The sequence below is a fragment of the Schistocerca gregaria genome, chromosome 3 (genome assembly GCF_023897955.1).
Source record: "Schistocerca gregaria isolate iqSchGreg1 chromosome 3, iqSchGreg1.2, whole genome shotgun sequence".
Classification (NCBI taxonomy): Eukaryota; Metazoa; Arthropoda; class Insecta; order Orthoptera; family Acrididae; genus Schistocerca; species Schistocerca gregaria.
In genome coordinates, this window is record NC_064922.1 from 570,736,717 (window position 1) to 570,750,074 (window position 13,358).

Sequence of the window (13,358 nt, forward strand, 5' to 3'; positions counted from 1 at the left end):
GAGATATAGAGGGAAAACGCTAGGAAGTGCACAGCCTGAATTCACTGTCGCCGTTCAGAAAAAAGTAGAGGGAAGCGTGAGAGCAGGAAAAGAAACTGGAGCACAGTGAGGCGAAAATGGAAGTTGCGGGCAGTGTGTATACCATCGCTCACGTATCTTTCGGCAGCCTGACAGCACGTAACTCGTCAGCTAGGCCGAGGACGAAGAGTAATCCGGCAGCGGCTTGTGCGGAGCGCATTAGATGAGTTCTGCCGCCGCCCTGGCGCCGCCGCTGAATTGCGCGGCTACTGTTCTAATTGGATGGGCGAGGATTACGCTCGCAGCGGTTAGCGTCGACGCGTCGCTGGGCTGCTGTTTTCTGGCTTCGCCGCAGCAGCCCCTGTACTGGCAGCCAGGACGTTAACGGAGCAAATGAACAAAGCCGCTTGTTCATTTTGCAAGAAGAAGACGTGTTTTTCGAACTTGTTTCGTAAATTTCAGATGGACATCTTCACTTATGCAGAAGTTTCAAGAATCTGCTGTCTAGATTCACTCTGAGAATCGTGTGGATCGTCTCAGATACACTGAGGTGACAGAAGTCGTGGGATAGAGATATGCACACATACAGAAGGAGGTAATGCCGCGTACACAAGATACAAAAGGGCAGTGCGTTAGCGGAACTCTCATTTGTACTCAGGTGATTCATGTGAAAAGATGTCCAACATTACTGTGGCCGCACGACAAGAATTAACAGACTTAGAACGCGGAATGGTAGCTGGAGCTAGACCTATAGGACATTTCACTTCGGAATCGTTAGGGAATTCTATATCCCGAGGTCGACAGTATCAAGAGTGTGCCGAGAATATCAGATTTCAGGCATTACGTCTCGCCATGGACAACATAGTGGCCAGTGGCGTTCACTTGACGACCGAGAGTAGAGGCGTTTGCGTAGAGTTGTCAGTGCCAACAGACAACCAACACTGCGTGAATCAATCGCAGAAATCAATGTGGGACGTACGACGAGCGTATCCGTTAGGACAGTGTGGCGAAGGCAGCAGGCAGCGCATTTGCTGCGCGCGCGGCCATGTCGGTTCGGCCCACGACGACTGGAAAACAGTGGCGTGATGAGGTGAGTCCCGATTTCGGTTGCTAAGGTCTCGTGGAAGATTTCAAGAGTGGCGCAGGCCTCACAAAGCCGCGGACCCAATTTATCAACAAAGCACTGTGCAGGCAGGTGGTGGTTTCATAATGGTGTAGGCTGTGTTTACGTGAAATGGACAAGGTCCTCTGGATTTCAGCTACTTGGAGACCATTTTCATTTATGGACGTCACGTTCCCTAACAACGATGGACCTATTATGGCCGGCCGCGGTGGCCGAGCGGTTCTAGCCGCTTCAGTCCGGAACTGCGCGACTGCTACAGTTGCAGGCTCGAATCCTGCCTCGGGCACGGATGTGTGTGATGTGCTTAGGTTAGTTAGGTTTAAGTAGTTCTAAGTTCTAGGGGACTGATAACTTCAGATGTTAAGTCCTATTGTGCTCAGAGCCATTTGAACCATTTTGATCTATTATGCATGACATTGCGCCGTTTCGCAGGAACACAACTGTACCTGACTGGTTTGAAGAAGTCGAGGGCCTGATTTGGCCACCGAGATCGCCCTACACGAATCGCATAGAACATTTAGGATACACTCAAGAGGTCAGTTCATGCACAAAATCGTGCACCCACAATACTTTCTCAATTTCGGACGGCTATAGAGGCAGCGAGGCTCAGTATTTCTGCAAGGGACTTCCAAGGACTTGTTGAGTACTTTGCCCGTAGAATTGCTCCACTACGCCGGGCAGAAGTGTATGCCACACGATATTACGAGGTATCCCATGACTTTTGTCACCTCAGAATATGTTGGCCATAGAAAAGCTGAAAGGTCAATGAACTGTGAATTTTTCGACCATAGCCACTGAGCTATTATGGATTTCGTTTTTAATTATCAATAAATCTGTTACGATGCTCGTTTTGGTCAGGTAATCTTTCAGTCACCATCAATGGAAAGGAAAGAAATTCAAGATTTTCCGTCTCGTCCAGCAGGACGATATTAGAGACGGAACGCATTGCCGTATTTGACTAGGATGGGGTAGGTAATATCCTGATATTCTACGTAAGACATTTAGAAAAAAACATGTAAAACCTAAATCCGGAGGTAAGCTGGGGACATTAATACAGTTATCCTAAAATGCCACATCGGACGGTCGATTAGTGAATGTCGTCACTCATTGGAAACTGTGAATAACGAGCTGACATGCATGACCACAGACCGAGAAAAGTACCTTATGCAAGTAAAGTGTTGTAATTATAGTGAGTTCGCAATCAACTTTATCACAGCAAATGGCCGTGCATGAATTTTCAGCTGAGATTAAGTGGAAAGATGACATTCTCTACGCGGATCAGAATAACAAAAGTGACTGACAACCATAACAACCAGTGAGAGAATATACTTGGCAGCCTCCGTTGCTGTATCCGCCGTTGCCGGTTGCTCTGTGGACGACAATTATGGCCCCTAACGTAGTTGTTACGATTAGCTTTCGTCGTACTATCTATTCTTTTCTGATTTTGCTTATAAGATGCAAAATTATGTCCGCAGCTAATACCTAACGCGAGCAGCACTATCACAAGACTATTTGAACCTGTAAGGAGAACACAGTACTGCATTTTAGCAGAAAACATACGAAGGAACTGAGTACTGAATTTCGCAGCCGTTTCTTTTTTTTCCACACTGGCTGTGCGGATAACAACGAGCAATCGACATCGCCATTTTCCCTGTCTAACTGTTGATTTTTTTGGTATTATGATGCAGGTGTAATATCCTATCAGTGTCTTTTTAACGACAGACCGAATTAAAAATCTTTTGGGTGAGAATATTAATTTGTCGAAACAGAAGATGCAGGATTCGTCTGTACTAAGTATGCGAATCTACTGAAAACCTAGATCAGGGTCATAAAGATAGGTGGGAACTATTTCTCTCGAATACGAGTCCAAAGTCTTAACCACTTCCCTAGCTGCACATCTGCTAATCGGTAGACAAGGAAAGAAGCGGAATTTGTCGTACAGAGAAGACTTAATGCACAGCAGATACGTTGCAACATCTAGGCGATCTCTGTGTGGCCGAAATACGCCTCGGAAGCGTCTGGAACGTAAGGAACGATTGAGAATTTGTGTTTTCCTCATTTAGTGGTGACTCTTGTGAATGCTCGCAACTCAAAACAGTTAAGATCGCCCATGATTTTCAATGGCATGTAGACAATAACAGCAGGCTTGCTACAGTCCATGTCTCCTTGGTGTTCTCCGTTCTCGCCACAAATAGGTAGACCACGTTTATGGATGTACCAGGAAATTCGAGAGGCAGCTACTGGTGTCCTTACTGCTGTAGTGTGTCAGCATATTGTGCGAACCGCATTTCCGAGTTTGCACTGAAACTATTGCGCACCTTTTTACCTTCCCCTCACCAGCGTTACTTTATGAAGCACATAAAACGTCTTTACAAGAATTTCTGTATGTTACCTTCTTCATACACCCATCACAAGTGCAGCTTGATAGAGTAAAAACCTATAAATGCCATCATGTTGTAGCAACAGCTTTTATTAAAGTGTCTTTTACTTAGTTGCTCGTTTGGCATGATTTCCTGATGTTGAGGAAAGTTTCTCGTTGCATCAGATTATTTCATTAATACCCATTGGTTTATAGCTTGATATCTTGTTTTCAGTTTCAGTAGTTATTGGTATAACTGTTCCGATGTGAATGCTCGATTTTTTTCTGAACACCAAACTTTCCTCTAATATCTGTACTTTCGGCTATACCGTCAGGTAAAGTACACTTCATTGGAACTTCTCACCAGGGTGGCATTTTGATTTTAGAACTGATAATTCCGACGATATGACGACGTAGCGCTAGAGACGTTGCTCCTTGTTTTCTAACATGGCTGTTTTAGTTAATTTGAGTGTTATGTGAAGTTAACATCACGAATACGTTTAATTTTAATTTTGATAGGCAAAGACAGCAGAAAATACGCTCCCTTTACTTGTAATAATATGGAGCGTCATAGCTATACATAACTTTCCTTATATGTGACTTCATCTCTAATGTGAAAATAAGGTAATGTTCGAAGGTTTCCGTTTGGATTTGTAATAGAGGATAGGATATGTTTATTTTTCGCACTTGTATTACCTGTTACAAAATTAAGTATAACACGCTTAGTTAACAGAACGAGCGTGTTTAGCTCAAGATCCAGCTCGTCAGTATCCGCCCCAAATAGACGGATGATAGAGCTCATGTCTGAAACAAATGAAAACCGTCACGCAGGTATTTTTGTTTCCCTCCTAAATTAACACTAGAATGGAATTTTTTTTCCATTTGACGTACAACTTATTTCCTTCGTATTTATTAAATTCAAGTAGTTCTTCTCGATCTATTCTCTCATTTATACTCTTATCAAGGAATCATGTCCCTTGTTACATTGACACTTTTTTGTAATGGTGGACGAATTAACTTCAGTTAGCTGAAGAATAAACGTCATTGACGATGACGTTTAATAGAAATTTCTGACAACTGAAACAAAAATAGTTGTACACGCTTTCCTTTTGAACTTGGTTTAGCTGGTAATGGTATCAGGTACTTGGTGGCAAAAATAAATCCTAGTGGAGATAAACAAGATCCTATTGAAAAAAACTCTCTTTAAAATACCGACTTATATGATTAAAAAAATAAAGACCGCAAAAAAAAGATGTGCTGATTTTTCAGGGGATTAGATAACTCTACATGAAAAATCTATAGAGCATTTGTAGCCTTCTTGAGGAATAATACGCGTGTCACAAGATATACGATTCCTCGCAATAATAAATACTCAAAAAAATTTTGGCTTTATCGGGAGTTGGTTTCATCTAATAAACGTCTGCTGGGTCGTGTGAACCACTAATCTTGTTTTATGTACTAGCGAAGTGATGTGGTATGAACAAATGAAAGAAGGTGGTATGAGCCCTATAGACCACCGTACGTCTAAAGAACGACTGAGTGACGTATTGATGCAGTAATGTGTTTGCAGACAGGGTTTATATGGCAATATAGAGTCGTGTGAAGCAGGAGATACTCACAGAAAATGTGTGTATCTGTCGTGTTATGAAAGTGTACGCGAGAGCGTGTTGTACAGTGTTGCAGCCAAGAGAAGCTCCAGTTATCGTGAGAACCCCGGTGTGGTGGAGCGGCGTGGAGGCGCGGCAGCGCGCTGCCCGACTCACCCTGGCGGCGATGGACGTGGTGGGCTTCTCGAGCAGGTCCCACAGGAACTTCTGGTACTGCGCGCACTTGCCCTCACCGAACTCCTCCTCCTCGCGCTGCCGCAGCGACTCGGCCTCCTTCCGCATCTCCTCGTGCACGTGCTCCTTGCGCTGGTGGTACTTGTGCTGGCAGCACGACTCGAGGTACAGCTCGTCGACGCCCCAGTACTCGAGGTCGTCGCTGAACGCCAGGACGCACATCTCGTCGACGAGGTGCAGCTTCCCCGTGCGGTAGAAGTTGAGGATGGAGCTGAAGGACTTGGGGTGGCGGTCGAAGAAGTACTCGTTGTCGACGAGCGAGTAGTCGTCGCAGAGCTCGGAGATGGCCTCGTGCGTGTTGCAGTCGCGCAGGCGGCCGAGGCGCGTGTGCGGTAGGCGCTCCAGCGTCCGCCACAGCACCTCGTGCTTCACGCCGCCCACGTTGATGCACACCCTCCGGTTCAGCGCCTTCGACCTGCGGGCACCGACTCCGACTTATACGGCACGTACGCCCTCTGTTACTAAATGTACCTGCTTCGAGGCACTAGTAAACATAATTAAGAAGAACAGAAATTATAGGGCAGGACAAATTCACTAGCTTTCGTAATCATGTGACAATGAAAACAACAAAAACTGGCGTTCTTCTTCGCCTTCTTTCGTTAAATTTTAGTAGAGAATCACATTAAGGTCCCTAATTTACTTTTCAGTTTTTTAAATCGAACTTCTGCTTGATTTGATGTAAACCACCATGAATTCATCTGTTGTGCCAACCTCTTTACCTCAGGGTCAAGTATTTGTTGGATATATTCCAACCTGTCTACCCCTTCGGTTTCGATTCTCAACAGCTCCCTCAAGCACCGTGGACGTTATTCCCTGGTGTACTCATGTGTTAAAACAAGTAGGGACGCAAGGACAGAACTAGATTAACTGCACCAAGGCCATTCTCGGGATCCCGACATTGTCGCGTCATTGCCGTGTGAAGGCCACCCTCTAACTGCATCTCGGCTTCGCCCCCCCCCCCCCCCCACTCGCATCCGTCGACGTCGTAATGCTGTCTCTCAACGGCGCCCAAGTCCTGCCAAGCGACTTTAATTCGATCATGAAGGTGTCACAATTATCTCTACTTCGAGGATGACGGGGCCCCCACTACTTTCGCTCGATATTCTCACCATTTTACCCAGTACTCGAAATTTTTTATAAGAAATTATTATTTTTTGTTAAAAAGTGTCCGAACGATCTGACGACGTCACACATGCTACACACATACATCATATCGGTGTGACGTCGGTGACTCGCATGTGACACACATCTGGGTAATGTCATGTTAACGTCCAGACTTAATTTAGTGCCCAGAAGTACCTATTTAAATATAAATGATGCGGAGTTGTTCTACGTGCGAGGCCTATGCTCTGTAGCGAGAGGATCAGTCGCTGCAGGCAGAAGCAGCGTAAGAAAACTGCGGGTCAAGATAGTTTGACAGGGTAAAACTAATCACGTAGTGGCGTAGTTTGCAAAATGTTAGTCGAGTGGCACCAGATACAGAAATTGGTAGGACTTGGTCAACAACAGGCAAATTGGTACAAGAAATTGCAATTTGATAGAACGTCAAATCTGCAAAGGCACTGGACATAGGTTGCAGTAAGATACCTCGACACTATTAAAAAATGAAGGCGTCATAGCATAGTCTCTAAAAAGTGGTAGCTGAGTGGCGCAAAATCTGGGAATTGGTAAAATTGGCAATTTGTTACATCAATTCCTGTGAAACTTTAAGACCTGTTGTACTATGTGTTATCAAGCGTACCAAATGGCTCTGAGCACTATGGGACTTAACTTCTGAGGTCATCAGTCCCCTAGAACTTAGAACTACTTAAACCTAACTAACCTAAGGACATCACACACACCCATGCCCGAGGCAGGATTCGAACCTGCGACCGTAACGGTCGCGCGGCTCCAGACTGTAGCGCCTAGAACCGCTTGGCCACCCCGGCCGGCTCAAGCATAACAGCTACATTGTGCCACTGGCGTCCATATGTGAGCAGGACATACTTATCTATGTCTGTATCACTAGAACCTATCGAGTCCGTAGAGGCTGTGTTGACGGATGGTATCCCGACGAATGTCTTCACAACTGTTGGGAATGTTGCAATATAGGGTGAATTTAAAGGTTTACAGATGACAGATTTTTACAAAATACTGTGCTACAACCCAATGATCGCAAATAAATGTACCGGTATATATGTAAATAAATTTATAAATGTAAATAGAGACAAAAAATTGTAGTTATTTCCCCCATGTTCCATTCATACCACGTATACACACATACAACATACAAACACCGCTCGTACATACTCTGCGGTAAGTTACTTGATCAGTATAAAGATAATGACGTCATAACATAGTCTACAAGTGTTAGTCGAATGGTGTCAAATCTAGAAACTATTAAGAGTGGCTGTAGAGCTGGTAAACTGGCAGGACAAAAGATATGGAAACTGGTAAAGAAAACTCATAAGATTCATCAGAATACAGGAGTGCCAGTCAACACAATTGAGCACTTTATGCGGATGGGTGTGTGTGTATGTGCGTCTGTGTGTGTGTGTGTGTGTGTGTGTGTGTGTGTGTGTGTGTGTGTATGTGTGTGTGTGTGTATGTGTGTGTGTCTACTTACTGGGAAAAGTCCATCCATTTTTGCAGAAAAAAAAATGAGTGCAACGTAAGTAATTAGCTGCCTGACATTAAGTGTAGATCTTCGTCCAAACAGTACACGAAAAAGAGCAAATGACAACGTAACAACATAGCTTGTAGTCAAAAGTAACCAAACGATCTGAATTATTTATAAACCATGCGCTATTACTCTCAGTCAGTAGCTGTAGGTCTTCACCGCTCTTAGGCAATTTGCTCTCCACTTCAGGTCTATGTTCTCTGATGAATGAGACGATTAAATTATGGGTATTTGCTTAAGATATTCACTCTAGGTGTGCACCAAAAATGACATTAGCATGTCGACATGTCACCCTTTTCGAGTGTGACCAGCCATGAAATGTGGTGGAATTGACCAAAAGAAGAATTGGTAGAATTACATGCCTGACGTTAAGGTAAATCTCTTTGGCGTAATTGCATGACTGCTTTTAACAAGATTAGGGAACTGCCTCCAGCACAAAGAAAGATAGTTTTACTAACAACCAAAGAGTCGATGCATTGTCTCTGAGCATTAAGACATGACCACCACTCAAGTTTTACACAATTGCACACACACACACACACACACATACATATATATAAAGTTCTACACATTCGAATTCACTTAGCTCCAGTGTAATGCAATGTACTGAGGACATGGTGCAACCCAAGTTACATATCGTTAGAGGTACACTAAACGCCTAGGGGCTTGCGGCCATGAAAATCCTACAACCAATATTTTAGACGTATGAGTCTTCAAGAACCGTATGTCTATGACGTGTCAGGTACATGGCCTATTTTGAAGCAAGCATTTACTATACGAACACGATCAGACCTGCATGTTGGGCCATAAATAAATGTTAGTATCGACACTCTACGGGAATTCTAAGCAAGATAGGAAGAAAGAGAGAGAGAGAGAGAGAGAGAGAGAGAGAGAGAGAGAGAGAGAGAAAGCTTCAGGTGGTAACAAGGTGTAATGAATATTGTAAATCCTTAACGAAGTTGACGACAGAAATTTTGCGTTATGTTATAACAACTTGCTGGCCTAACCTTGTGAAATTAAGATATGCAACTGGTATGGAAGCAGCAGTGTGAGGCGAGCACTAAAAGCAGGTGGCGGTGCTGCAGTCACTAGTCGGTCTTGCCCGTATCAAGTCTCCACCGCCACTCAAATCGAGCCTGTCACGTCCTGCATATACGACTCGCATTGGCACCCCGCGGAATCTTTTTTGTTTAGTTTCTGAGAACGAAGACAGCAATCAGAATTCGTGCTGCTGCAGTCAGATTGTGATGTTTCCTGAACTGGGATTTCTGCGATGTCCGACGCTTCATCTTAAAAAAAAAAGTGCATGTACGTCCAGTTTGTGGAAGGGACGCAGTTAAAACTCGTTTTTCGCGGTATTGCAGCATCTGGCAGGCAACGGACGCGAGAGGACGTTCCGCCCGCTCGCACCTGCCAAGTAAGTCGCACTAATTGCTAAAGCCAATACTTACCGCGTAAATTCAGTTTTAATTTCGGAATGAGAAGGTGGCGATTTCTGCCAAGTATGGTTTGTGTGTGCATAATAGTTAATAATAATAATAATAAACATATTTCACATAATCTTGATTGTATGGCAACATCCAACGACAGACTGATTTCCACTCCCTCTTCTCGCCATTAACGAATGCGCATTTATTAAAATAAATACGTCAGATGCTGATTTGGAAATGACGAGTAGAGAACCATCTCTGTCAGTGAAATGAACTGATCGTGTGGCAATGATGGCCGGGAAGCCCCATCTGGGAAAGTACGGCCGCTGAGTTACAAGTCTGATTTCAGGTGACGTCACATTGGACGATTTGCGTGTCGGTAATCATGAAAGTCTGATGAGGACAACACAACACACAGTCCACGAACGAAGAAAATCTCCAAACCGGCTGGGAATCGAACCCGGACCTGCTGCATAGTAGGTAAACGCGTCAGCCACTCAACTAAGCAGGCGGACGTCCATGTCAGTATCGCTGTCTGATAGATGCACAAGCATGTTATGTTTTGCGATTCAGCTTCCGTGAGGTCGTTATTATGCGGAAGCAGTACTGACGAATCGCTTTGCAGCCTTTTGCATATCAGTCAGCTACACCGCTGGCACGTACACGCACTGCTATCCTCTGTTACGTGCAGCCAGAACTTTCCAGCTCGTATGTTTCGTGAGAGAATACCACAGCACTCGGAATTCAAACGAGGAGTTTCTTAAAAATTGCACTACACTCGTAGTAAAACAACTCGAGGTAAGTGGACAATGGCCAAATAAGCGAGTTTATTTTTCTCCTTATATTCCTTCGTATAGAACTAGGAGCTTAGCAAATGAAAGGATACTTACCAGTTTACGCTACAATAGAATCTTACAGCTAGGTATAGAATGGATCGTATATTTGACCCCGTGAAAGGCTGTTTAAGTGTTATAAACGCTGAAAAACAGTATTTACAAACTACTCCACTCAACTCTGTGCCAATTTCTTTCATATGGCGCTACTGGAAAACTGATACTGGAGAAAGAAGAAGCTTTTGCAGATGTGCGGGAAATGTTTAGAAATTGCTTTGAACACAGTGTATGCGAAAATCTGGCTGTGACTGGGAAATATAAAATATTTGCATTTACAGTAAACAGCACTGGAGACTGGTCACGTGTCAGAGTCCTGGCCGAAAACGAAGTGAAAATGTTTACTATTTTATAGGTTATATGGAAAATGTTCTTATAAACCTCTGTTCCCACATGAATTAGCTCAAAGAAAGTGGTTACATTGTATCTGAATGTGGTGGTTGGACATCGTACACTTAGAAACAGAGAAGCCGTTTGCAGAGCTGAAAACCAACGGAATGAAATGAAATCATCGTATGGTATTGATGATCGAGAGCCCCACTCGAGGAAATTCGGCTGATGAGCTGCAAGACTTTCCAGTTGACGCCACAATAGGCGACTTGCGTTTCGACGATGATGATATCATGATGAGGACAACACAAACACAACACTCAGTCCATTAGGGACAAATCTCCGATCTGGCCGGGAGTAGAACTCGGGCCCACTGCATGTCAGCCAGACTAGCTGACCACTCAGCCAATGGGGCGGACTCCAACTGAATAACTACATTTCATGGATACTCAGTTGCAAAAGTTGTAAATCTTAAGATCTACATGCAAGTTCTGCAACAGTGTGTAGCAGAAGAGCTAGTAATTTGCACCTACTACGATGTAAAGAGTTGCAACAATAGTATTATCTACGAAACAACAGGTAAAATTAAACCCACCAAACGCTCTCGGTTAGAAGATTTGCAGGAAATAAGGGAAGTAACTGTTAAAGCCATAAAACATATTTTACAGGGGAAAAATAGAAATGTATTACAATTTCAGAATATGCTCTCTTTGTATTTGTAAAAGGTACTGGATACAAAGAATTAGAAGGTTCCAACGTTGATTTAAATTTGAACTGGATGTTATTAAAACCACACCAGACAAACCTAAGGAAAGGGTTGTTTTCTGTGTGTGAATGTATATGTAGATCTTAATAATGTATCTTTATGAGAATATTTGCTTGTCTTATTCTTTAACCTGCCTAAAAATCCTTAGAAGTTTCCTACTTGTGATTGTCAAGCATGTATTTCAGATGGAGTAGTTAGGTGCTTGTGTGACCTTGAAAAGTAGTCGAAAATAGATAGCCGAAATCATAGCGACCCTCGTTTCGTATCTATATACGTCAATAATTATACGCACCGTATGCGGGATTCATCTACTATGTTACCTCGCGAAACTACATTTTAAGTCTACGTTAACTGATCTGAGACGCTCTCTGTGGTTCTTCACTGCCACACAGCAATCATAGGAACCAACCATTCGAAAAAAAAAGACTTTCTGGTCAGCCATCAGGGGCAGTAATTGGAGCGGAGGAAGATTTCACTCCAGATTAAACAGGAAGACATAAGTACCAGATGTCATGTAAGCAGCTACGTAATCTCTCTATGTCGATGTTTGGTATCACACAGAAGGCATACAATCAAACATTAGCCGCATATGTTAACAAATCTCTAACTGCGGATCACAGACATCACGCTCCAAATTGATTACATTTTGCTTTACTGGTTAATCATGTAATATATTTGGGACTTTCAGTTATACAGATACTAAGACAGACTGATGTGTGGTCAAAACCGACACCTTCCGGGCATGTAGGACTGATAATTGGTAATACAAATTATCGAATAGCGATACTGATGTGGAAGGGCTTCTATTCTTTATTCCCAAATCAGCATGTGTCATATTTGACGTATTTATATTATTGATGGAACATTTATAAATGGTGGGAGGGAGTGGAAATCGATCCGTCGTTGGCTACTGCTGAGGAATCAAAACTATGTATAAGATGTTTATAATTATTGTTATTAGTGGTTAAGGACTCGCAACTACACCTGGCAAAATACACGAATTTCCCATACTAAAATTAGAGCACAGGTATCTTCTGTAAGCCTTTAAAGTCAGCCTTTATTGCATGGAGTCCAATAGGTGTGAACACACAAACTGGAATACCGTTCTGTAAACTCACTCTCTACAGACTTGATAGTTTCGACAGTTACACAGTTAGGTACAGTGGGAATACAAGCATTGGCGCATTTCTCCATTTGGTCTATATTTACCCTGTTGTGCAAATACTAAACAAATTCGTACTACACCCCTCTTACATATGGACGCCAATGGCACAGTGTACCTGTTGCAATTGATAATTTGTAATAATGGTCTTTAAGTTTCACAGGAGTGGATGTATTTACATATCTGTCAATTCTAGTACATCTGCGATTTTGATTTTTCTACCAAGTTCACCGGTTCCGACTTAAGCAACGCACCAACTTGCCGGTGTTGCCAGTTTCAAGACTTGGCTCCACTCGACTAACCCTTTCTTACAGACTATGTTATGATGTCGTTGTTTTTAGTTATCAGGAAGTCGGACATAATTGAGGCCACAATACTTACGGAAGATGGTGGAACTGAAAAGTTGAGAAAATGACATTCCTAAGGGCAAACGATAATGCGGAATGTGAAAGCTCATTTGAAATAAGGTGCACTGAATATGCACATGCGTAGCTATCGCTATTCGTACTCGTACGGAAGGAGGTACATTCACTGTGGCCAGAATGAAATAATTAACGTCTTTGACGTGTGGCCCAACTGCATACTTAGAATCTCCGGGACTAATCAGGCTCCGAAGTGAAATGCTGAGGATAAACGAAGAGTGCTCAAAATTGAAAATACATCAAGAGAAAAATTGATTAAACAGGCTTTGTCATCAGTCATTCTGAGTCATATACAATTCTCCTGCTCACGCTTGAAGGTAAAATAACTGACCGGACCTTGATGTGGATGAAGATGAAT

At 43.2% G+C, this 13,358-nt stretch overlaps 1 protein-coding gene across 4 annotated transcripts in view; it reads right to left on the reverse strand.

Moving 5' to 3' along the window:
* Positions 1-13,358, reverse strand: part of LOC126354246 (potassium voltage-gated channel protein Shab) — a 1,056,422-nt gene that overhangs the window by 312,233 nt on the left and 730,831 nt on the right. For all 4 annotated transcript variants that reach the window (XM_050003752.1, XM_050003751.1, XM_050003748.1 and 1 more), the window contains one exon: positions 5,264-5,756. In XM_050003752.1, coding sequence (XP_049859709.1) covers positions 5,264-5,756 — 493 coding nt within the window. The remainder of the gene's footprint in view (positions 1-5,263; positions 5,757-13,358) is intronic.